Source organism: Chanodichthys erythropterus, chromosome 6 (genome assembly GCF_024489055.1).
Source record: "Chanodichthys erythropterus isolate Z2021 chromosome 6, ASM2448905v1, whole genome shotgun sequence".
Taxonomy (NCBI): Eukaryota; Metazoa; Chordata; class Actinopteri; order Cypriniformes; family Xenocyprididae; genus Chanodichthys; species Chanodichthys erythropterus.
This window is the reverse complement of record NC_090226.1, coordinates 31,904,056-31,932,002: the sequence shown is the minus strand read 5'-3', so window position 1 is coordinate 31,932,002 and position 27,947 is coordinate 31,904,056. Positions and strand designations below refer to the sequence as shown.

The following is a 27,947-nucleotide window of genomic DNA, read 5'->3' as shown; positions in this document are numbered from 1 at the left end:
GCAAAAAATGCCTGTTTATCTTGAATTTTGAGGGCAAATAACTGCATGCATATCTACATCACGCTGAATAAGACGAGTAAAGAAAGCGCGGTACTTAAAATAATTACCTTTTATTTATTGTACAAAGAAAATTGCTGTTAACAGGTTAATATAACATTTCCCATTCCATGACTAGTAAAATAATCACTCTCTGTAAAATGGCGTAATCCGCAGGGTGATGGACACGGAGGTGGGTATGAGGTTGATGGTGTTGCCACCCTTCGCACTGACTTTAGCTAGGCAAATCCTGCGGATTGGGCTGTCTAAGGAGCCGAAAAACTCCCATACTCTCGAGCTTATTTACTTTTTCCGGGTGTGGACAGAGCCCCTCACTCTCCCCCTCGGAATAGCTGCGCGCCGCGTCGTCTTCTTGTTTGACAGGTGTCAACGTTAAGGTGCAATACTGCCACCTGAGAGCTCAACCAGGTATTGGCACTGGAGTATTTACATGTCACGAATCATCATAAGCGTCCTATTCATTTTAAATGTTGTAGTTATCGGCAATGCCGGTATATCGTCACACCTTAAATTAAAAAGATTTCGATATTTCATGCTTTGAATATCACGGTTATTGTCAATACCGGTATATTGCGACACCCCTACTTCATGTAATATAATTCAAATTAAAGTGTCTTTTTTTAATAATGCTGGAACTCATATTATAAAATAGGATATTTTGTTTATTATTGTTGGCTATTTTGAAATTTTAGATTTGAATTTATATATATATATATATATATATATATATATATATATATATATATATATATATATGAGCAATATCACACTCGTAGCCGTGCGATATGGCTGTATATCAGCACGCTGTGATTCGTCCGTAGGCCGCAGGCCAAGTGCCGTAGGTAATATCGCAAGGTAATATCGCATGGCTACGAGTGTGATATTGCGTCTATACAACAGTTCGACGGCACAAGTGTGTAAATAAATAAGAACAACAACGGAGTGTCTTTAAAACCCTCTTTTGTGCAGCACTACTTCCTTCCGCCACGGATTCAAATCTCAATTTGACAGTTGGACCAAGCCTCCGTTACTAATTCTAAAACGTCACTTCAGAACTAGTAACGAAGGAACGTCGAGTCGCTTCATTGAAACACATTGAATTTTCTACAGTATTAGAGAGAGAGAGAGAGCGAGAGAGAGAGAGTAGGCTATTACCTGTGTCTGGTATATTGCATTACATTCATTCTTCAAGTCGATGTCCATAATATTACATAATATTACCTTTATACAAGTCCGTTTGAATGTCCGCTGAGGTAAGCGATCTTTGTATTTGTTCTTTTTTTTTAGCTTTGGAAATTTTCCATGCATAACACCACAGCGCTAAAACAACTTCCTTTTGCAAAAGTTCCTTTCAATTTAAAAGTCTCTTGTGACTCACTGACTAATTCTCCTGTAAAGTGTTGCCGCCATCTAATGGCGTATTAATGTAATGATCACTCAATCCATATTACTTAATGGACATATTTCTATAAAATAATATTTATTGAACAACATATAAGCACAATTGTACAGTTCAGTCAAACATAAAGCACTAGTTATTAAAAAAAAAAAAATAGGTCACCATTTATGCTGGTATGTGGGTTTTACAAATATTTAATGAATGAAAAGGATTTTAAAGAGCTTGTGACAAAACCTCCTAACTCCATTGGATCCTCAAACTGTCAATCAAGCCTCATTTATCCGCCTCACCTCTGAATGAAGTGCGCACGCAGTTTGGACATCTCTGTGCAATGCAAAGGTAAATAAAGATCTGATGTTTGAAAAAAAAATGTAAAGCGTTTTCTTTACTCAAAAAAACATGTTTATAAAGTTTAATGTTTACGTATTTGAAGCGGAGAAGAGTCTGATATGTCCCGTCTAGTTGTAGCCAATGTGCTATATAAGGATGTAACGTAACGTTTATTATTATCAAATTTAATATAGCACAATTCGACTTGCTCTAATAGATATAAAATAATAGATTAATAAGACCAAAGATTGCCCGTTCTATGTACTCAAATTGAATTATGTCTCGTGTTTAACCACTATAAGAGCCAGCGGCAAATCCCCGAGGCACTGGCCGAGATGAAGCTGTTCTTAGCGGTTACAGAAGCACTGAACGGCCGCTGACGCACTCGAGCTCGCATCTCCGAAAACGTCAAAACAAATTGTAAAATGGGCTCTGTTATTAAATATGAGTCACATATTTCAGGTCTAAACAACTACATTCTCGCCTAAAAAACTATTAAAACTACAGTTCGTGGTACAAAAAGTAGTATTTGTAAAAATTACGGTTGATTTGATCGGCCGCCATGATGGTCACTTCAAGCGGAGTGATACAAACGGTGAAAAGGCAGTAGGAGTGCTGTTATCACTAAAATATCGCATGGCTATCAGCCAATCAGATTCGAGAACCAGACAGAACTGTTGTATAAATATATATATATATATATATATATATATATATATATATATATATATATATATATATATATATATATATATATATATATATATATATATATATACACACACAATGTCCTCCACAATGCTCTCCAGCATATTCAGTTGTCAGACACGACTGGAACTTCAAACAGGACCAGCTTCTATGGTCAGATGAAACTAAAAAAAGATCTTTTTAGCAGCAAACTCACCAGATGGATTTGGTGCACACATGGATAAAAAGTACCCCATGCCCACGGTTAAAACTACTGCTGGATCTTTAATGTTGTTAGCCTATTTTTCTGCTGGAGGTCCTGGACATCTTGTTCAGATATATGGCATCATGGATTCTATCAAATACCAACAGATAAAAAAATCAAAACCTGACCGCTTCTTCTAGAAATCCAATAATGGGCCGTGGTTGGATCTTCCATCAGGACAATGATCCAAAACAAATATCAAAACCAACACAAAAATGTGTCAATGAGCACAAAATGAAGCTTCTGCCATGACCATCTCAGTCCCCTGACCTGAACCCTAAAGAAAATGAGTGGAGTGAACTGAAGAGAAGCACCACCAACATGGAGCTGGGAATCTGAAGGATCTGGAGAGATTCTGCATGAAGGAATGGCCTCTGATCTCTTGTCAGGTGTTCTCCAAACTCATCAGGCATTATAGGTGAAGACTCAGAGCTGTTATCTTGGGAAAAGGAGGTTGCAAAAATAACTGAATAAAAGGGTGGCAATAATTGTGGCAATTTTCCTTCAATGAAAGGTTATAATTTCGTGAATGTTTTGAATGAAAGATCAAAAGGATAAACAATGCAGATTTATTTTCACAGCTGCTTTTGCTCATATCTATATATATATATATATATATATATATATATATATATATATATAGAGAGAGAGAGAGAGAGAGAGAGAGAGAGAGAGAGAGATAATTATACTATAAAATATTAATGTAAATCTATCATTTATATTTTTTAATCAATATTGTATTCTGTATAATAACTACTTCATGGTACATCTAAAGAATTAATGCAATAACAATAAATATATATTATCAATGTATTGCGACATATTGATCATATTTATTGATAATATATCAATATCTTGCAAATCTCAAGTCATCAAGTTATCAATAACACATTACTAAGACTACAAATTATCAAGCTAATCAAAAGTAACGTTAATAATCTCATCCATGAACATGAATTTTGCCTGAGTCCTGTCCCAATTCTTTTCTACCAGCTGTAGATGTGAAGACAACACCTCCCATGATTCCACGAAATCTAGGCATCATCAAGCTACGCCTTTGTTTTGAGTAAGTGACCTCTAGCGGCAAAAATTTACATATTGTGGCTTTAAAGGCACAGTTTAGTGCTGTGGGAGCTGAACAAGTCTGCTGGAGTGATTGATAATGAGAGATGAGTGCGACACACGGCTCGAGCACAGCAGAGCATTTATTGTGCTGCAGCCGCCGCTTCTGCTTTTTCCAGTCAAGACAAGTGGGGTAAACCAGTATTGTTTATCATATTAGATACATTTGAGTGTGTTGAAAATTATGTTATACCGTTACTCTGTGTGTTCCCTCGGCGGCTGCTATGAGACACTTGTTGCACACTGCAGTAAGAAAGATCGATATTAGTATATCATATTAAAGGTGCTTTAGAACTTTTTTTAAAAGATGTAATATAAGTCTAAGGTGTCCCCTGAATGTGTCTGAAGTTTCAGCTCAAAATACCCCATAGATTTTTTTTTTATTCATTATTTTAACTGCCTATTTTGGGGCATAATTAGAAATGAGCTGATTCAGGGTGTGTGGCCCTTTAAATCTGGTGCTCCACACCCCAAGAGTTTGCCTTAAACAACATAAAAAAAAGTTCAAACAGCTAATATAACCCTCAAAATGGATCTTTACAACGTGTTCGTCATGCAGCATGTCTAATGCCGTAAGTACAGTGTTTATTTTGATGTTTACAATGATTCTGAATGAGTTTGAGGCTGTGCTCCATGGCTAACGGCTAATGCTCCACTGTTGGAGAGATTTATAAAGAATGAAGTTGTGTTTATGAATTATACAGACTGCATCTGTTTAAAAATTTGTCTTGTCTCCGTGAATACAGTAAGAAACGATGGTAACTTTAACCACATTTAACAGTACATTAGCAACATGCTAACGAAACATTTAGAAAGACAATTTACAAATATCACTAAAAATATCATGATATCATGGATCATGTCAGTTATTATCGCTCCATCTGCCATTTTTCACTATTGTTCTTGCTTGCTTACCTAGTCTGATGATTCAGCTGTGCAGATCCAGACGTTAATACTGGCTGCCCTTGTCTAATGCCTTTCATAATGTTGGGAACATGGGCTGGCAAAATGCAAAATTTGGGGTATTAATATTAATTAATATATTAATATACAAACATATTAATGATCCCGACTGTTACGTAACAGTCGGTGTTATGTTGAGATTCGCCTGTTCTTCGGAGGTCTTTTAAACAAATGAGATTTATATAAGAAGGAGGAAACAATGGAGTTTGAGACTCACTGTATGTCATTTCCATGTACTGAACTCTTGTTATTCAACTATGCCGAGGTAAATTCAATTTTTGAGTCAAGGGCCCCTTTAATATAATCAAGAAAATGAGATTCAAACAATAAGACTAAATATGGTGAGCTATATAACAACGATTAGTTTTCTGTCTATAAATGTATCCAAACAATTGTTCCTTTGGAAACGGAGGGTAACACGTCATTGATAAGCAGCGTCCAGACATGGTCCGTGTCCTGGATAAAATTGCTTATATCTCTGGATTTAAACACTCTTGGAAACATCTGGGATAATGCAAGTACACAAGTCAACAAAATATAAAACACTGTTCTAGTGGTTTTTGGATATTATAATCCAAAAATCATACATATTGTCCCTTTAAGTCCTGCAGTGTAAATGTGCCTCAAAGACACTGCATAAATGTGCTGTAGGAGAGCTTATTAAACCATTGAAAGCAGATTGGTGTGCGGGCTTGAGCTCTCCCCTCTGAGACTCAGACATATGCGTGCTGAGAGCACTGGGATTGTCTGGGTCTGGAATGGTGGCAAATGAACACCTCACATACCTTCACTTCTGCTATCTCTCCATTTAATTATACACTGACATTTACATCCGCTGCAACATGTAATAGAGCTCATTATGGCGGGGGGTCGTCCAATACTTAAAGTCAGCTCCCTGCCATCTGCACATGGTGCTCATGCAAGGAGAGTTCAAGTACACTAATTGCAATACTTGTGGGATATGCTGCAGTCCACTGTAGGACACAGCTTACATAACATCTTTCAAATATCACTGAAAAATTTTGCCACTTTCAATGAATACGGTATCAAAAAGGGCTAGAAACCTTTTTAAAAAGTCAGAGGTTTGTTCTATTTCACCAAAGAGTCAGGGAGTGTAAGTGTTGTTTGTCCACCTCACTCAACCATTATTATTTATCATATAATAATGTTTAATAATAATAATTATTTATCAAAATAATTCATTTATTCTACCCCATGTTACCAAAATATGAGACCTGTCTGTATTAAAAAATACACATAAAATAATAAATACATTTATGAAATTATAATTAAATACACCAACATACACAAGTTTAGTCATTTTAACGGAAAAAGATGAAAAGCGCTATGGTAAAAATCTTGATGTTTTGAAGTGAAAAGGAACAACTCATTTTCTAATTTATAATGAAACAAAAAAAAAAAAACATAATTTGACATTCCCAGAATTCCCTGTGTGACATTTCATTTAAATAATGGCTTATTCTTAGTTTTAAGGGGGACCTATTATGCAAAATTCACTTTTACATAATTAAATAAATGTGTGTGGTTGATTGGAATGTTGTTCCAGGATCAACAAAGATGTAGATCCAGGAACATGCTGTACAGGTTCTGCGTACACAACCACCTTATAATGGTAAAAATCCACCCACTCCTTTTTAAATATTCCCCATAAATCATAAACAGTGTCTCAAAATGAGTCGTTTGCGTTTTCTATACATTGTGATGTCACGATGTAACGGGCTCCACCCATGACTGGAAAGGGGACAGGGAGCAGCAGCTCATTTGCATTTAAAGATACACCCACAAACACAGCATGTTTTTGCTTCCACCCAAAAAGGGGCATTTTGGGCATTGTATAATAAATGATCTGTGGGGTATATTGAGTTGAAACTTACAGACACTTTCTAGGGACACCAGAGACTTATATTACATCCTGTAAAAGGGGACATAATAGGTCCCCTTTAAATCAGTTATGGGGTTTTACGTCACATCTTATGTTGTTAAATTAATGTTTATTACAATGCCTTCATGTGTGTTACCATGATGGTGTTTTGTATTTGTGTGCATTACATTGTTTGCACCTTCTATATAGTATATAATATTTACCTCAGCTTGTGGAAAAGCTAGTTCTGATGAATTTCATGATTTATCATGTGGCTTTTTCTTTTCCATCTGTGTTTTTATGTTAGCAGTCAGTATATTATAAAGGTAAAAAAAAAAAAACATTTTTAGTATTTTGGTATATTAACATTAGAAATTTGAAGATCAAGGTAAATTGTACTTAATTTGTCTTCTGGGAAACATGTAAGTATCTTGTGTAGCTTCCGAAAGGCAGTACTAAATGTACACATCTTCATCTTGTTCAAAAGTTTTCACCCCCAGGCTCTTAATGCATCATGTTTCCTTCTGGAGCATCAGTGAATGTTTGAACCTTTTTTAATAGTTGTGTTTGAGTCCCTCAGTTGTCCTCAGTGTGAAAAGATGAATCTCAAAATCATTCAGTCACTGCTGGAAAGGATTCAAATATGCAAAAGATGGTGGAAAACTGATGAATCTGCAGGACCTGGAGGACTTTTCTGAAGAACATTGGGCAGTTTAACTGATCAGGACACTCAAGAATAATCATCACAAAACAAAAAAACATTCCAGGTAATGACATATTAGGAATCAAGGGTATGTAAACTTTTGAGCAGGGTCAATTTTATCAACTATAATTCACGACTGTAATTTATTTTCTAGTTAAATAACTCCAAACTAGTAACTTTTCATGCTTGGTTCATTTTCTAACATATCTACTAGTTATTATCACTCCAATGAAAAAGGGACTGTTGACTGAACAAAAGTAATGGGTCACCAAATTATACCCTATTAACGGAAAGTGGCATCTAAGATCTCTGAAAATCGTGTCTATGAGCATCTGCAGGGTCTTGAAACTATAAAAGGCTATTAAACTTTGACTTTTACTGAGTTTAGATCTTTTTCATCAATGTCATGAAAGCCTCCTGTGGTCAGCATCTCTTTGGACGCCTGCAGGGGGATTCAGGCTTAACGCAGCTTGAGCACGACACTATAGCGGCAGAGCAAAACTCAATTCTCTTGGGAGTGATAGAAACACACATGCTGACAGTGAATATCCCCCGACTTACTCACATAGCCTCAAAAGTGTACTGCGTTATCCCTTTCAGTTTATTAGACGGTCTACAAGCCTGAAGCAGGCAATTTAGTGTGTGTTTGAGCCCAGGTATTCCCGAAAGAACAGTTAATTAATGGAAAACATGTTCATGTCTCCACACACACACACACACACAAGTCTTGAGCTTTGAACTCAGAGGAATATATGTATTGTGTGCTTCGTGTAGGAAGAACCAAACAATATTGTCATTTGCATTAATGTAGAGCTCATGTAAATGCCTTTGCTGGCTCACAAATGATTTCGATACTAAAGAACAACAACACTGTATTACATTTTTTCCAACTAATTCCAGCTCTCATTAAAAGTTGTGTCTGCCCTGGGACTTTCTGAAAATGTGATTCTGCTTTTGTAAGACATAACGCAGAACAAAAACTTATGGAGAATAGCTCAAAATGCATATCTCAACATTTTTACATGAAGGAAAATATCCTCTGACAAGTTTACCCACAATGCACAGTTACAGCTAATGAGGATCACTAGCTAAGCCTTGAAATCTGTTGATCTCACACATCAGGGTACCTCTCTAATTAAAGAGTTTCTCAGCCAGAAATATTGCGCTCCACGATCAGACTCCATCTGGATGGACCTGCTCTAGCAGGGCCAATGACGGGGAAATGAAAAGACTAACAATGCTTGTGAAAAAATGGGCCACAGATGAGTGCGTTTGCTAATGTGTCCTCTGCCAACACTGAAACAGCCAACAGAAACAAGCAGGGTGCAAAATTACTCTGTCGTGTAAATAAAAAAGTTACTTGCCAGTAAGTTCATTAAGAACTGCAACATTTACATACATGGTTTAAATTGAACTGTAAGAATGAATAAAATAAATCTGACCTGATGTATGTTATAAAAATGACCTGTGCTGGCTGCACTGCAAAAAATTATTTTCACGATTTGTTATCACAACATTTTTCTTTTGTCAAATCTACTTTAATAATTAATGTAGTTCAGATAACATAATATTTAGAGTTTCAGTTATTAAACTTCATTACTTCATAGTTATTAATTTCAATGAACCTACAATTTTAAGGCAACCAGCTAACTTACTTTTTTAAGTTAAACCAACAATTGTAAACCAACAATATATATATATATATATATATATATATATATATATATATATATATATATATATATATATATATATATATATATATATATATATATTATTACACTTAATAAATATTGTCACGATCACCGCCAGTTCCCGGACTACACTTCCCATAATCCTCCCTGCCTTGTCACATGCACACTCCACACCTATCATCGTTTGCCACATACACCTGTAGCCTATTACCTGAACTATAAAGGACTCACTCACACACCACCTCCTTGTGAAGTCTTGTTTACCCTGTGTTACAATTCCGAGCATTACTATCCTGTCTGTTACTGAACCTGTTTGTCTACTGTCTACGATCCTCTGCTGCCTGTCCTCACCCTTGCCTTGCCTTGTCTGCTGTTCTGTGAACGACATCTGCCTGCTCTGATCTACCGCCTGTATCCTGACCACATCTCTGCCTGCCCCTTGCTGTACCTGTTTGTTCATGTTAGACCATGCCTGTACAACCACGCTCACCTTTCAGTAAAGCTTTGCAATTGGATCCCTGCCTGAGTCCCGCTTCGTTACAGAAGACTTTGCCATACCAAGATCCAGCAGCTTCTACAAACGTTTCCAGACTCAGCATGGACCCAGCAATGCGTCTCGTCAGCCTTCGACAAGGTAATTGGACCCTCAAGACACATATTCAGAAGTTTCTGGATATTGCTTATTTATCTGCCGGACTGTGCCCTCATTGACTTCTTTGGTTATGGATTAAACAAACCACTAAAAAACACTACGGTGAATCACGTAATGGCTGCCGCTAAAGAGAAGATTCACAAAATGGCGGCCACAACAACATCATGTCACGTTCCCGCTGATCTTCTAGAGCAACGCCACGTCTCCGTTGATCTTCCAGAGCCAGGTCAAGTCTCTGCCGATCGTCTAGAATCACGTCACGTCTCTGGATCTGTCCGGGAGCGGAGAGGGTTGCGTTCCAGTGTGGCTGATCCACCGCTGACTTCAGCACGAGCGGCTGGCATTCCTAAGCCTCCGCCAGCTGCTTCGGACTCAAGCCGGCCGCTTCGCACTCAAGCCCGCCGCCCACTTCGCTCTCAAGCCCGCCGCCCGCTTCGCACTCAAGCCCGCCGACCGCTTCGCGCTAAAAACCCATCCTATGCACTGTCAAACTGTAAAAACTATTTATTTATATATATTAAAAATAAAAGCCCACATTAAAAAAAAATGGTCCAGCCCCTCTGGCATTTGCCAGAATTGCCCGATGGCCAATCCGCCCATGGGTGCAGGACACTATAGTTCATTTATGTAAGTGAGGATAGCAAAATAAAGTAAACTGTGACATATTATACCCAAAAATTCTTCATACAGTGGACTACCAGTAAAATTGGTACAAATTTGGAACCACCAAGTTAGAGACTTTAATACAAAGCACATTCCAGACTTCGAAGTTTGAATTTGAATCCCACTTTAGAGAGAATTGTCATAGTACACCCTGGTATGAGTGGTAATGTATCAAACTTTTACAAATTACTGCTAGAAAAGGTAGACAACAACACTCAGAAAATAAAACATGATTGGGAAAAGGAAATGGGTTTTGATATTCATGAAAACATGTGGGATGAGTGTACATACATGTTCTGTAAATGCTAGACATAACTTGATTCAGTTCAAGATAATTCATAGGCTTCATTTTTCTAAATCAAAACTTCATAAAATTTACCCCACGATTTCTCCACTCTGTAATACGTGTAAAATGACAGAAGGCACCCTGTTTCATTCTTTATGGTCATGTAGTAAAATTCAGCTATTTTGGAAACATAGATTTAAATTTCTTTCGGAAGTATATTCTGTCAGTTTGGAACCTGAGCCTTGTATTGGACTTTTAGGAGCAGAGAATGCTTTTTGTAGCAGGTATCAAACACAGGCCATTTCACTCTGCATGATATTTGTAAAATGGCTTATTTTACAGATGTGGAAAGCCGATTCTGCCCTACTTTTGAGATGTGGGCTAGGAATCTGGGAAATATGTTGCATTTGGAAGAACTGAGATTTATATTAAAAGATAAACTACCCATTTTCATTAAGATTTGGAAGCCAATAAGGCTGTTCCTACAGGTGGACTGAATATATTGGTAAATATCTCCTTTAATCAAACTGTCTGATTATACATTATTTTAATTTCTGTTGCTACCATTCACCAGGATAAAATATTGCGTATTTTCGCTCTGTTGCTCACGTACAAAAGGTTTTTGTTTGTAAAGCATGTGTGACGTAACCTTCTACAATTATTGCAATGTTTGTATGGGGGGTGTGTGGGGGTGATCTAATTTCAAGCTATAAGTATTTAGCTCAAGTAGCATTTACAGTGGTACTGCTTAAAACATATGATGAGTTATTTATTCTGTTAGGTGGCATTGTGCATGTGTGTTGTCTTTAAGAAAATTGAAATAAAAAAAAAATTTGGAACCAATAATTATTTAGACACTTTGACCTGACCATGTTTTGCTCAAGTTATATGACATAATTAAGATTATTTTTTTCTGACACAGTTTAACTCAAGATCTTGTCATATTTTATTACCATTTTTTAAACTATAGTGAATAAACAGTATTGATGAATGAAATGTTCAAGGTGTCTGAATACATTTTGGTTTGACTGTATATATATTAGTAGCCACAAACTTTTGTGTATATATATATAATATATATATAAAATATAAAATATATTGAATATTCTCAAAGGCACTAAAAAAATCATGGCCACTACATGAAACCACCCGGGCAGGTGTGGCCTAGTTTTTGGACCCTGGAAACAAGCCAGCACAGTTCTAGTAAAATCAGCAGGTGCCACCTGGGATGAATTCTACTCACCCAAGAGGTTTTTCTAGTCGGCTGGCTGGTGACCCCACAATTTCACCCAGTGTGCAGAACATCTGGCCAAGAAAGTCCTAGATGGAGTGGGTAGGATCAAGTAGAAGAGGCGGTAAGAGTTTATTAAATTCAACAAATCTCAACGCTCTGCCCTCTTGTTATAGTAGTGAATTGAAAGGCAAAGACGTACGTATAGTTCAAGGGGCTTCTGGGAAGGAGCACGGCCAAGTTTACAATAGAGCACAGCATGTAACAGAAAGCACAAGACACAAATACAATACCAGCCACACAGACAACATCACGCACAGTTTCGTGGGTGATCAAACCAGAGAAGAGAGAGAGATAGTGATGATTAGTGACATCTATATGATCAATCTGCATGCATTAAAAGAGGTGTGAGGAAAATACCAGAAATAAGGTGAATGTAAGTAAAAAATATCCAAATATATTGTATCTGTGCAAATACTTTATGCTTCAGCATTAGTAAACACAGCAATTATGTCAGACAAACACTGCATGTATTTTTTAATTAACAATAGTTAGTTTTATTATACAAAACTTAAATCATGTGGATTGAAAAAGCTTTAACATGAGTAATTGTATATACTGTAAAACTCTACATGAGGTAAATTTTATGACATCTATACCTCAACTGTGGATTTAAAATAAAAATGTGTCAATGACTTTCCATTCAAAAGATGAGAGTTTTGCTAAATATATGTGGATACTTTTTTTTAAAAAAATTGAAATGTACATAAACGTTTTCATTCAGGTTCCATGAGGGTCACATTACATCACTACTTACGTGTTTGGAAAGATCAGGACTTTTAGAGTCAACATCATATCTGAAGAAGAAAGTAACACACACAAAAAAGAAAAAACTATGTTAACCAGTCTTCGAACACATTGAGTAGCTAATTAAAAGATATGCCATAAAAGACTGACTTTAAAAGGAAACAACTACTTTAATGGTTAGAGAAATGCTCAAATACACACACACACAAAATTGTCTTTCAAGTAAGCTTGCAAAACAACTTAATGGTCAAACATGCTTGCCATTGACAGACAAGTTTCATAAAGGGCATAAAGTAAAAACTATTGTGCTTCATCTTTTAGTATTAAAGAAATGCATCTCTGACTGAATTCATTAAACATTCTATACATTTTCTTCTTATTTTCTACCCAAAAAAATTAATTTTGGGATACTTCTTAAGAATGTCTTTATCTTTTTCTTAAGAATGTTCTAAAGACAAAGGAAATCCTTAGAATCCAAAAGAATGTTCTTAAAACTCATCATCTTAAAGTTAGGATAACTTCCATAGCACATTAAATCATTATGATTATTAAGGTGCAAAAAGATAAAAAGTCGATCAGTGAGTCTTTGGAAAGATCAGCCATCTTCGTCTTAAAGAAAAATAAAATATTTCAGAACTTCTTAAGAGTCTATCAATAATTGTACTTCACATTCTTATGAAAATCCTTGCAAACTTAGAGTTGATCTTAAGAAATGTCTTCTTTCTTGAGAATTACTCTGAATTACACACTTCAGCTTTAAGTCTTTCAAGAAATCTTTCTTTTGAATCCACACCAAAACATAAAGCTTGTCTTTCTACACTGTAAAAAAAAATGATTTTTCAAGGTTGTAAATTAAACAAAAATTATTGGAGAAAGTTTTACAAGAAAATACAATTTCAGTCTTTCTACTTCAAAAATCGACCGTTTAATTCAATGTTTCTTGACGTTTCTTTTTAATTATTTGTAAAATTTACTAGCAGTTTCAAATTAAATCCTACACCATTTTTTTCAGTGTATGGAAAATAATCCTGACAAATAGAATTCTGAATCCAATATTCAAAATTTGTGCACTTCAAGGATAACTATAATGATAACGACACAGAAGAACAATATCATTGCTTTCAGGGTATATTTACACGACAACGATGTGCTAAATGCAGAAAAGTTTTTCCTTTGTGTTTTTTGCGTAGAGACGACTTTGTCAAAAAGATCCTCACAAAGATGCACGAAAACAACTAAAAATGCTGTATTCTGCTGCCCGACCAGTAGTTGGCGATGTCACTTTGTAAAGAAACTATGCACCTATAGACTGAAGAGGTATTACGTATGTGTATGACGTCACCGTTTTCACAAATTTGTGTTTTTGTAGTTTACAGAGACGATAACGGTATCGTTTTCAAAAACATGCACTTTGAAACCCATTTTCTGGCCCACAAACCGCCGCTGTCATGTAAATGAATGGCCAAAACGCATAAAACGTTTAAAAAAAACTTTATAAAATTATGTTTTATTAATAACAATACAAACATTGACAGCCAATCAAAATACACCTGACTTTAAAGTGACTTTGAAGTGATCATTGTTCTTGGTGTGAATGAGCCTTAAGAGACCATTAAATGCAAGTTAGCAACAAATGACGAGAAACTGCTAAGAAAACATTTGCTAACTAAACAACCATGCATGCCTATTTACGAACTCAGTTAAGGTAAAGTTAGTAAGAGGGCCAAAAGCAAATCGTAATAAAATAGGAATTCAGATGATTGGATTCATTTAGGGATCTGACACACTGCATTGGAACATTCCTGATGGTTACATCAAAGATCAGTGACAGAAGAAAGAGGAAGCGGGAGGAGGTGAGAGGTTTGTCTGAAGGAATATTGGTGTGGATGCGCAGACTCAGGACAGGGATCAAAAGAAATAACTCACAAATCAAAGCGCAGGCTTTGCTTCTCCTCAAAGAAGTAGTCCAGGATGTACTTCCTGACAAAGTCCGGATTTAGCGTGTTGTCAATCACCTCCGTTCTTCCAAACTAGAAAGTGGATTAGGGACAGCGGAGGAAGAGATGGGGTCAGAGAGAGAGAGAGGAAGGAAAGAGGGTGAGAAAATGAAATTGGATATAAGGTACAGAATGAGTAATGGAGGACCAAAAAATCGAGAATGGGAAAAGTTTGGTACAAAACACTGCAGATATGAGAATTAAGCTGAAATGGCAACTCCTCTCTAATAAAATTGGTGTAATCCCTCTGATTTTGCTCTCTTTCTGCCTTGTTATGGTCTTTTTCCTTTTCTCCCCTCTATCCTCCAGAGACTCGTCTAATGCCGGAGGGTTGGTTTGCTGAGGTGTGCGATCTTGTGTGAGAACTAGAAAGGCTTAGTGAAACTTTAAGTCCTCAGTGGTAGCACTAATTACAGCGGTGTGGCTATTCGTCAGCTCTGAAGACCGGTGACAATTATGTCTGCATAATTAGAGGGGGGCTTCAGCCAAACAGTGAGCTATATATCAGCGAGCTTTTCCCTTTAAAAACAAAAAAAAGACTCAACAATTGGATAGGTCCCCTCCCCTCTTTCAAAGGCTAAATGCGCAACATGGAATTGAGGCCACCTTTTGACACTGAACTGATCTAAGCGAATGTTTGTTTAGTAGCCTCTATTTCACCTAGAGGCTTTTAGTGACTTTTCATGCAATATATGTTGACCATAAATTATTCAGTGTTTGGAAAAGTTTAAATAAATGAATGAATACCCTGCGAACAGTCTGTTTCCATGAGCTGATATTGAGATGATAAAAACAGTTGTGTTGTGTTTGCATTACTCTGTGGATCATGAAGTGTTTTTTCACAGTTTATTGGGACCTGAAGCGGTGGTGTTGAAACACATACAGAATCACAGAATATTGAGTCTTAAAGAATTACAAAATGCATCATCTCTAATTTCAAAACGCAACATACATTTTCACATTCGTAATTTCATACATTTTGGAAAATTGTTCATTGCAAATAAAAACTTGATTAATGAGCTTAAGAATGTCAAGTTTAACCATTAAGTTAATAAAAACTTGCAATAGACGTAATCAACAAGGTATTAAAAAACATATATATATATATATATATATATAGGGCTGTCAAATAGATTAATCGTAACATAAGTTTGTGTATGTGTGTGTATATATATATATATATATATACATATATACATACACACATATATATATATATATATATATATATATATATATATATATATATACATACACACATATATATATTTACAAACTTTTATGTTAGATGCAATTAATCGATTTGACAGGACTAATATATACTTTTCACAAACATTGTTAATTGTTGAACTAACTTTGCCACACTGATTTTGGCAAACAAAGGTTTTCCAAATATAATTATTTTTTAAAGCCTCACTGCTTATTTTAAGTAATTATAAAAGATTAGGCCAAAATAGGTACACCAATTGTTTTTTAAAGACACTTTTTAGCAATTCAAGGACAATTACACTGGCAAGACATTTATTAATTCAAGCCCCTCCAAAATTTCAGAATTACTTTTATTTTCAGACATTGAAGGCATAATCATTACATAAGAGGTTTAGTCAAATAATTGTCTGTATGAATCCCATTTATGTATCTTTAAATAATACTGTATATCCGGACATAAAATGCCTTAAAAGTAAAAAGAAAAAGTTTAAATAATAATCATAAAAATACCAGAGTTCAAGCCAAACCCTTGCAAAAGTCAGGAGTTCAAATTACTTATGCAACAATTAGGTACCAATTTTAATTGCAGTATCCACAAAGAGCTTTCAACCATCTAATGAATAAAATCTAATTAGAAACAAGTAGTGCACTGCTGTGCTGGTAGAAATGAACCCTTCAGACTGCTCTGTTCATTTCAAATCAGCAAGCTAAAAGCTATATAAAGAGAGCCTTAATTATTAGTAATTATTGACAAATGTGTGCAATTGGTGTAATCACTCCTCGTCTAAAACAGATAGATGGCAGTTCTCTCTGCAGACTGGATATTAATGTTCTATACTGTTTCATTTTATGTTCATTATGCACAGAAAGAACAAAAAAGTCCTATTTAGCTTTGCAATTACTTTGTCAGGAATGACAGCAATGAAGCCGCGTAATTAAAATGTTTGTTGATAGAATAAGCTGTTTCTGCCTTCACTGTGTTCATGATTTCCAAACATTGTGAACTTTATTTCAGTTTATTAAAAACGAAACAAAGCAATTAAAAACTTGATGAAAGATCCTAACATTAGGTTTTGCCCCTTTAGTTACTGTAACTTCTAGCTCAGATACAATTTACAGAACGTCCCATTGGAATAAGTTTAGTTATTATCGCTTCTAATGTCACCTGAATTACATTAGTTGCATTCATTTAACTTGGAGCGAATATTGATATATAAATACTTGATGTTCTACATATCCAAGACACTTAACATAAAGTGGTACCAAAGTATTAAAACACACAAATAAATAGATTTGCATTACAAAATAGTAAAAGCGTATCAGATAAAATTGGAACAGCTGTAAATGTAGGACAGGTCAGCAATATTTTAAATATAAAATTGTAAATTGTCGTTAAAAATTGAGTAAACTGTAGTTACAAATTAAACATTTAGTATAAACATAATGCACCACGTTGTTATCAATTATTTCTGGTGCATATGAAGCACCTTAATAATCTACAGTTGCAAGAAAAAGTTTGTAAAAATGTGAATAATTTTAACAAAATAAAGGAGATAATACAAAATCCATGTTATTTTTATTTACTGAGTAAAATAAAAATAACAACTCTCAATGCATCGTGTTTCCTTCTGGAGCATCAGTGAATGTTTGAACCTTTTTTAATAGTTGTGTTTGAGTCTCTCAGTTGTCCTCAGTGTGAAAACACAGATCTCAAAATCATTCAGTCACTACTGGAAAGGATTCAAATATGCAAAAGATGGTGGAAAACGGATGAATGTGCAGATTTGAGATTTTTTTCTGAAGAACAGAGCTCAGTTTAACTGCTCAGGACAAACAAGAGACTCATGAACAACCATCACAAAACATAAAAACAGTCATGGATCATCAGGTGACCACACACAGTATTGAGAATCAATGCTTCACATACTTATGAATGGGGTTATTTTAATAAATTCAGCTATTGTTTTGTCTTGTGGATTATATGTAAACATATTTTATGTAAAATATCTTACTCAGTAAATAAAAATAACATGCATTTTGTATTGACTCCTTTATTTTGTTAAAATTATTCACATTTTCACAGATTCTGCAAGTGGTTCACATACTTTTTCTTGCAACTGTAATTAGCCTCAAAATGTAAGGAATTGTTTGGTTGATACTTCCTTCACTACATAAAGGTTATGTCAATCCCCTGGCTCACGGCTTTATCAGACAAACAACACAGGCCAAGATTCTCCCAGCGACCTGCCAGTGAAAGGCAGTCACCCGTATTGGTCAGGGCTGTCATATCTACAGACTGCACACAGAAGCCAGAGTGAGCTTAGGACAGTATGTCAGCAGTAGTGGTCACAGTGATCAAATCAAAGTTATTTTACATGGTAATAATGTGGAAATTATAGTAGGCTGGTACACTCGTGTTGAGTTAATAAAATAGTCAGATTTCTCACTTAATGTACACTATAGGGGGTTTCGCACCGGAGAAACGGTTTCATAGTTCCTATAACTATTGGCGGAAGTCTCCGCTTTTTGGCGTGGTTGCACTGCAAGACCTGGGAAAGATTTTAGTTATATTTTAGTTATAATTAGCTCCGCAGAGTAGGGTCTAACCCAGCACAATAGGAACTACCAACTACAAGTGTACATCGAATGGCCAAACGCATGCGACACCGGTACCCAGCATTTTTAAAAAGCCAGTTTACATATACTGTTCCCCAGGCTGAACTGTTTGTGCGCGCCCCAAAAAATAGACAAACAAATTATACTTTGGGCTTCGGGTGCAGGTCCAAACATTCAAATACACACAAAAATATGTCAAAAATGACCGGCTTGGAGTGTTTACTTAATAAGTGGACAGTTGGGAGAAAATCTGATGTGTGTTAATATCTTTTGTCTTAAAGTGACAGCAGTCACCTGACGACTGTGCCATCAATGTTAATCAAACAACAAAATACAAAGAGAAAATCACTCACAACTCTTAATTAATCTGAATATCGCTAGCTTTAATCTATTAATTTATTCTGTGAAAACCATGCAGTGCTATTTTACATTTGGTTACTAAGATTTCTTTTGAATGCTATATTACTTACAAACAGTAATGATAGACATTCATGAACAAATGAAAGCACTGTTTATTTCATTTGTCACAAGTCAGTTTGTTTTACATTGTTTCTTTGTTCATGTTCCTACTGCATCAAATGTCTGCACACTTGGTGCATTTACAAATAGATGTTTTTTATTAATCTCATTAAATGATATTTATTTGAAATCTCAGAAAGCAATGTTAATTACTCTTAATTAGTTGAAGGAGAAAATGAGATGGAGTTTTTCACTCTACCACAGTACTTCTGTCTACGTCACACATGACCTTTCCGACGTGATTATGTAATGTGCATCGCAGAACAGTGCAAGATGAGCATTTGTGGTTAAAAAGTGTATAATTTTTTTATTTTAATTTTGTAGAGCCCTATGAAGCTGCACTGAAACTGCATATTGGACCTTCAACACGTTTGTAGCCGTTAAAGCCCACTATATGGAGAAAAATCCTGGAATGTTTTCCTAAAAAAACATAATTTATTGTCGACTGAAGAAAGAAAGACATAAACATCTTGGATGACATGGGGGTGAGTAAATTATCAGGAAATTTTCATTTTTAAGGGAACTAATCTATTAATCAATGTGCATTTTGTGGGCCTGCTCAGTTCTTGCTAATATCAATACAATTAAATGTTTGAGTTTAAAGCATTTTTATTATTTTAAAATTCCACCATATAAGGAACATAAATCAGATGAAGACTTTAAGGATCTTTTGTTTCTTTTGTACAATAAACAATTCTGAAACTGTGTTGGGTCACCACTTGATGCCCATTGTAAATCTGTACATTTGGGTCTTTATCCGGATACATTTATTAAAAAATAAATAAATAAAAAAAATCTTTAAATAAAGGTTTAGTATTTATATCAAATGATCACAAAGAGCCATCAAAAGTTGTTTTACACTGGATTTTTGTGTGGTTTCTTTTTCTTTTCTTTTTTTTTTTTAAAGAAAAACTCTACAATAGTGACCATAGCTAATCTCTTTGACACTCACACTACTGTACTCACAGAACGGTAAATTCTCTTCCAGTACTTGACATCCCGAGGTGACGGTTCTGTCAGAAAGAGAGCTCTTGCACAGGGATTGCATGGACACTGGGCAGGATGTCATGAAAGCATTGAAGCCTATATAATAAAAAGGCCCAAGCACCCTTCTCAGTACAGGAAACCAGCCAAGATCCTCACAGAAATGCATTGAGGAGAACATACCTGTCAGTTCTGTATTGTGTATCTGTGTAATACAGTGGCAGTGAACAGAATCAGCACTAATCATCTCCTCTTATTCACATGTTTGTGTTATTAAGTGTTAAAAGGCAAAAGTGCGTCTTCATCATGCCTGAAGACACAAATTTAACATAACAACATGGCCAGACTGATGCCCTTCATGTTATTCCTGCATGTTTTATCCAATTCTAAATTGAGCTGTGATTCCCATAACATTCCATAAGCAAGAAATGAAAGCTTCTAAACAAAATTCAAAAATCACAAATAATAACATTTCATTCATCTGACTCCTTTAATGACAGTTTCTCCTGTTCTTCACACTGAATATGAGCAGACTGCTTATAAAAATAGACAGCTGAGAAATGAAGCATGCCAGGATTTATTGCTGTGGTGAGCTGTCATCGCCTACACGAAACTCTACAAATATTCTGCAGGTGTATGAGGCTGCCCCAGCTCTCAGCTTTATATGTAAGAGTCAGGGGACAAAGCAAAATCACCTGCCACTGGATGAGGAATTTCATTTTTTTAATACAAAGACCTCTGTGTTGTTTTTAACATTTTGAGAAGTGTTTGTTTTTTTGTCAGATCAGATATGAAATTCAGAAGCCAAATAGAGATGTCTTTATCAGTTGCAGTTACACTGAATTTTATGCAGTAGTTCGGGTATGGAAAATATATACTATCAATGATCTAACCTTAAAAGAAAAGCATCATGTCATTTCCGCACACTCATGTGGTTCAAGACCTTTACTGACTTACTAGACTTTACTTACTTACTAACACAAAATGTTATAAAAATAGTTCATTTGATGATGTTTTACATTTCAGTCAGAAGATATGAAATTTAAAAGGGACCTATTACGCCCTTTTTACAAGATGTAATATCAGTCTCTGGTGTCCTCAGAATGTGTCTGTGAAGTTTCAGCTCAAAATACCCACAGATCATTTATTACAGCTTGTCAAATTTGCCCCTATTTGTGTGTGAGCAAAAACATGCTGTTTCTGTGAGTATCCCTTTAAATGCAAATGAGCTGCTGCTCCCGGCCCCCTTTCCAGAAGAGGGTGGAGCTTTAACAGCTCAACAACAACAAAGCTGGAGAATCTCACGCAGCCAAAATGAGGATTGTCAGTAACGTGTTCAACTCAGGAAGACGTTACAACTTTTAGAATGTATCTGAATGTTTCTGAATGGTTAGTGGATCAATTTATGTAGTTGCTGTGGAGTTGATTCAACTCTTCCACTAACATGTGTCGTCATGTTAACCCTTTCGATCGTGAGTTTAAAATATTCTAACTGTCCCCCCAGAGTGAGTTTTTTTAAGGCGACCGTTATTTTAGAACGTTTGCCTTTAATGTTTCCATAGCGACGCGTCTTGCGTGTCACGAGCGCTGAATGCAGCAACAATAACACTGTATGACAGATGGATCGCTAATGGTGCTTATGCATATTTAAATGTCTGAAACCTTAAAAGAAACATTATGTGCCTGAAAACACTGCATAGCTGTGATATATGACAAGAGCTGCGCGTGTCCGTCTCGCAGCCAGAGCACAGTGCGAAAGCACAGTTTGAATCTGGCAGTTATGTGACGTCGCTGAACGTTCGAAATCCCATATGTGGTACCGTACGCCCAGGGGCACTGAAATAAAAATCCCATATGTGGGACCGTACCGCTCAAAGGGTTAATCTTTTGTGCAAAACCCGTGTGGACGCCCACTATACACAGCGTATCTGTTTGCCAAACAGAGTTATACACACCAGGCTAACATTTATGATTGCTATCAAATGCTGTGAATAGTCTAATATTTTTCCAAAATATCGCTCGGACAGAAACGCTCCTTTTTTAGAAATAGTGTTCAGTGCTCATCTGTGCAGCCAACGACAGAACAGTTAGCATGCTTTGCTCGAACTTTTGCCATGGCGTTAGAACTGGTACAATGGCGGCACAGTGGATGGAAACATGCAGATTAAGGGGTGGTAATATTATATTAAGTCCCCTTCCTACGTCACCAGGAGAGCAAATCCAAGCAGCTCGTTTTTACACATGCTTGCAGAGAAAGGCTTACCAAAACAAAGTTACTGGGTTGTACTTTTTCATATTTTCTGGGTTGGTGGATGCACCAGGGACCCGATTATAGCATGATTATAGCAAGATTTTCATGATATGTCCCCTTTAAAGTGCCCTTATTATGGATTTTTGAACATTTCCTTTCATGTAGTGTGTAACATAGCTCTCAGTGAATGAAACATCCTGCAAAGTTTTAAATCTGAAAGTGCACCGTATATAAAGTTATTGTCTCTCAAAAGTAAGAGTCGACTCTGAGTAAATTAAACGAGACGTTTGTAAAACGAATCCCAAGCCGTTTCGTTGTGACATCACAACGAAACATTAGCATATTGCCCGCCCACTTATTGCATGCAGAGATGCCAAGGAAAATTCATTTTTTCAACAATACCTCAGCAGTACGATCTTTTGTTGTGTTCCTGTCATTTTACTGACGACTGCTTCTCAAACCTCGCAGAGTTTAACGCAGGGTTCACAAATTCACTTTTTGGTCTTAAAATATGGATCACTGCCCAGTTTATTTGGACCAGTTTGCTCCTCTGAATCTCGACCTGTAATTATGATTAATAACTGATGTTTATATTTTCTAGCGATCGTTCAAAATTCGTAGTTTTGTGTTTTCAACACTTTGTGTACACTAGTGTTGTCAAAAGTACCGGTACTGAAATTTTGAAAATGTGACGATACCAGCATTTCTGTAGTACCGGTAGTACCGAGAATCCGGGTATATTCGGTACCCACTTATAGGACTGTGGCAGTATTTACATGAATATGATACGAGTGAAGCACAAAGCTTTGTTTAGAAAAGAAATGGTTAGAAATTAAATGTGACATCGCAGTCATGGAAACATTTTGGTTCATGCCGAATGAGAGAGAGACGTGAGTCCATACATTTAAGCTTTGTATTCTGTTTTGCGAATCGCGATCTGGTCACCCGATTATCAGAGAATTTAACAATATTCCATTAGTTATTCCACTGAACATGGAATCTCTGTTTATTTTCCCAAATCTTCACTCACGCAGGGGATTATAAACGTTTCTTTCTTTCATTCGCATTTAGGCCTATTATAGGCTATTCGCATTATTTACTGTGGTAAAGTAGAAAAAACACCGTAAGGCAGTTCCTTTTTGCTTGCACGTCAATTTCTATTTAACACAGTTTGCGCTTGTTATTAGACTTTATAAGGCGCGTCAAGTTTATTTGTATAGCGCGTTTCACACACGCTGGTGATTTTTACTTTCATTTTCTCTGACAGCGCAAAATCAAACATAGCCTGAATGTCTGAATATAAAACTCGCTCTTCAGACCTTTTACCACAAGTGTCAGTTGCTTGTAACATCAGGAGATAACATGAAGAAATTATTAAAGAGAAATGGTCTCTTTCCTGCTCGTGTCCCACATCCCTCTCAAAGCGTAGAGCGGTAGGCTATAATAACGGGACTTTGGCTATATGACTTATCTTTGTGTGGAAATTAAAAAACGAATGCTTTTTGAATAATATTTAGCGTAATAATTAAAAATAATATGAAGCTGGTATGTTGGTTTGAGCTGGTTTAACCAGCTAGCATGGACCAGCAGTACCAGTTTAGGACCAGCACTTGATCAGCATACAGCTTCAAAACCTACCTTACCAGCATATGCTGGTTTTTTCAACAGTACAAAATGGATGTTTGAGTATTTATTTATTTTTATTTTTATATTTCAAAATTTATTTAATTGAGGTAGCCTATACACACACACACACACACACACACTCCAAATCATATTTAATGTTTTTAAAATAGGCTATATAAAATAGTTAAATAGTTCCAATAGATTTTGCTGTGGTACCGAAATTGGTACCGAGAACCGTAACATTTTCATGGTATCGGTACCGACTACTAGAATTTTGGTACCGTGACAACACTAACGTACACCCTCATCTGTATGTCTCCTGCTAACCAGCTAACTCACGTTTCTGTAGTTCTGCTATTCAGATGTGGGTCCAAATGTTGTGTGTTGATTAATGCAGCTTATCTGTCTTATTACTTGTATAATGATCAAGGATGGAGCACGACTTTTGTTTGCAGATTGTAATGCATTATCAGCTATTCACGTTTGTGCTCGGCTAACGTGGGAGTTTACAACATATAGCTGTGGGCTCGGTTCGCTTACATAACTGTAAAACAAACAGTTTCTAAACAGTAAACAACCACTGTAATAGCCATTTTTTACTTTGTTAATAGTTATGTCGAAAAAGTGTGTGTACACACCTGGGCTAAATGTTTATCTTATGTTTAGAGGTTTTCGCTTGCCATTCTGATACAGTTCCCACAGTTGCACCTACATAAAAGTATAACAGTGGCGCTGCTATCACATCTTATAAATAATGCAAACTAAGGTGACACTTACAATAAAGAAACGTCCTACTCCAGTTATGTTGTTTCTGGTTGATCGACTACTTCAGACCACCTACATTAAACCCTAAACATGCCTGATAGTTTTAACAAAAGCAGACGTGAGATAAAAAACACTGCTTCTACAAGTACTGAGCTCTTTTATTGAATGCTTTGCAGTGCTGTACCAGGTGAGCCAGCGTGCAAGTTTACTACATCAGAAATGTCATTTACATATGGAGTTGATTATGTGATGCAAACCTTAAAATGTATTAGTTTACAAATATTATGGTAAAAGTGTTTTGAGGTCATAATAACATAGTAATATATAATATGCCCCTTTTAGCATGGCTTGTGTTCATTTCAGCTGGAAACTGAAGTGAGCTGTATTTACAGTCACGTTTTTGGAGGTTTGCAAAAATCTAGGTACAGTAGACACATTTTTCCATTGAACCTATGTTATAGTATTATAGTATAGTTATAGTATTAAATTTATAACTATTTTTGGCCTGTCATTGAGAGAAAACAAATCTTTGCAATAGAGGACATAGTTTTAAGGTGCACAGAATTAGCCATTCAGCTAAGCTAGGTAAAATAACAGTGGCTTTCATTTAGACATTTAGAGGGTAAAATGACCAAATGACTGTACCAGCTCTTATCACTAACCTAGTGAGATAAACACTGTTCAAAACACTGAAGCTTAATCAGCACCACCCAGCAGGACAGTCTTCTTCTGATTCATGACCTCAAATTGGAAAGTACGGAAACTGACTCATTGTTATAACGACATAGTCGCAGAAACAACTCTCGCTCTGTATAACAGGTCAAAACAGAACAGAAAGCTGGTGTACAGGTGCTGAACTGGGTGTTGCTTGTTATTGGAAGTGTTTTGATGGTGTTCGAAGGAGGAAGAACAGACAGACGCTTGACCGCATGGTGCTGCAGGGAGAACCGACACACCTGATTGGACAACACCACAGATGAAACCATAGCAATGAAAGCTGGGAACAGTTATGTTGTGTGAATGTGTGTGTGTCTTTGTGTGTGTGTTCACCTCTCTCCACTGCTTGGTCTCCACGCCCTGAGTGTACAACACGCACACTGTGAAAAGAGACAAAAATAGCAAAAATTAGTGCCAATGTTTGCCCACATACAAAAAATGCATAATATTATATTATATTATAAACAGTAATATTATGAACTTGTCAAAAGGAACATTTCAGATATGAAAATATATGATCATTTTGTGTGACGAACAGACAAAAAAATTATTATTTACTGAAAATATTGTCAATCTAGATATGCATCCATTCGAATATGATGCCTTAAAATGCAGCTCATCAGGGTTAACATCAGTGACGTCATTAACGGAAAATAGGGAAGGAATTTAACGAGTCCGGTTCTGTAATGGTATTAGGAAAACAAATGGGTAACACTTTATTTTACGGTTCAGTTCTCACTTACAACTAGTTGCTTATTAGCTTGCGTATTACTAGTATATTGGCTGTTTATTAGTACTTATAAAGCACATATTAATGCCTCATTCTGCATGACTATATTCTAAATCCCTTAATCCTACCCAATACCTAAACTTGAATACTACAAAAACTTATTAAAAAGAAAATAGCAGTTTATTTGGGAGTTTATGAAGGCAAAAGTTGTAGTTACTGGTGAATGTGTTCCCCATACTGAAATGTTACCAACTAATAGAATTCTGTTGCCAAAGGCTTGAATCATTTCAATAATAACTGAAAAACAATAAATGTGGAAACATTTCATTCATTACTTTTTCAATTAATTTCAAATTTTTTTAAATACCACCAAGAGAATGAATAATGTGTGCCTTCATGACATTTGTATGGTGATCCCTATTCATTTTCATTATGGAGAAGCTGCCAATGCATTCTTCAACATTTCTCTTTTGTGTTTAACTAACAAAAGAACATCAAACGGTTTTAAAGTGCCCCTATTATGCCATTTTAAAGGTTCCTAATTTTGTTTTCAAGTGTCCTACAATAGGTTTACATTCATCCATTCACTCATTTCTCAAAAAGTCTGAAAATGATTTGTTTGAAGATTCTCTAAAGTCTCTCTAAACCTCTCCTTTCTGTGAGCCTACTCTGCTCTGATTGGTCAGATGGCCCAGTCTGTTGTGATTGGTTGACCGCTTACAGTGCGTGTCAGAAATCAAACGCCCATTATCGTATCTGAATTTCAGATCTCAGTGCTTGATACACAGTGATACAAACGGTAACGATGGCGTTGTTTTTTTCCTTATCAACTCAGCACGAGTCTCATCCTCTGGAAGTGCAGCAAAGTGGATTTGCAGTGCAGAAAACAGAGTCTTTCAGGATCAGCTTCAACTACAGTGTTTGAGGATCAAAGTAGATGTTTTTCAGGGTAGCCAATGAAGACCATAGACTGGCATTATACAAATCTGTTCAGAATCAAATCTTTCTTTTAGGATATAATAACTTTATTTGTTGCACACTTTTATCTTTAAAACTTTTGCAGACCTTTTACATTCACAAACAGCTATATTACACACTGCCTGAAAGGTAAAATCTGGGCACTTTAAAATGTTGTGAAGGTGGCTAAATTTTCATTTTTGGGAGAACTATTCCTTTCTCATCACTCGCTGTCTACCACTCCAGCAGATTGCTGCCATTGCACATTTGGGTTCATGATTCATTCAGGTTCGTCAGAGACACGCAGAGCATTGCAGATGAGAAGAACTCATCAGAATCACACTGATGTTTGATGAGAGGAGAAAGACAGGAGATTACAGAGAAAACGAGTGGGGGTCACTAATTAATGCAGAATAAAATGAAAAGACAAAAGTCTTCCATTGGCTGTACTCACATGGATCAGATTTGGAGAACGTGTCTCTGTCTAAAAGATTCCTGCAGAGAAAGAAAAAAAACAAGATCAGTATAATTCTGACAGCATGATTAAACGCTATCAGTGACACACTGACATCTGAAGCTTTACTGAAGAGGCTTTTTGACAATTTCATTAAATTGTATTATTAGAATTCCACAAAAGCAGATATCAGGATGAAGTTTCAAGATGACACTCAAAATGTTGACTGTAGGTTCCCTTAAAAATACATGGCATTCTCACATTTTTAAATCTCAGCAAAAATAACATCACATTTGTCATTTGAACTACTGTAGCAGTGAAATCGCAGCTCAAAAACAGTTTTACTTTCAACATGTGAGGTAAACACAAATACAATCTATA

The 27,947-nt window shown here is 36.0% G+C and overlaps 1 protein-coding gene across 12 annotated transcripts in view; it reads right to left on the bottom strand.

Moving 5' to 3' along the window:
- Positions 1 to 27,947, bottom strand: part of LOC137021752 (copine-5) — a 349,050-nt gene that overhangs the window by 126,092 nt on the left and 195,011 nt on the right. For 8 of the 12 annotated variants that reach the window (XM_067388638.1, XM_067388631.1, XM_067388636.1 and 5 more), the window contains 6 exons: positions 27,567 to 27,607; positions 25,759 to 25,805; positions 14,668 to 14,771; positions 12,752 to 12,791; positions 12,137 to 12,154; positions 11,947 to 12,023 (listed from right to left, as the gene is read on the bottom strand). In XM_067388638.1, coding sequence (XP_067244739.1) covers positions 11,947 to 12,023; positions 12,137 to 12,154; positions 12,752 to 12,791; positions 14,668 to 14,771; positions 25,759 to 25,805; positions 27,567 to 27,607 — 327 coding nt within the window. The remainder of the gene's footprint in view (positions 1 to 11,946; positions 12,024 to 12,136; positions 12,155 to 12,751; positions 12,792 to 14,667; positions 14,772 to 25,758; positions 25,806 to 27,566; positions 27,608 to 27,947) is intronic. The other 4 variants (XM_067388635.1, XM_067388637.1, XM_067388645.1 and 1 more) reach the window with 1 other exon arrangement.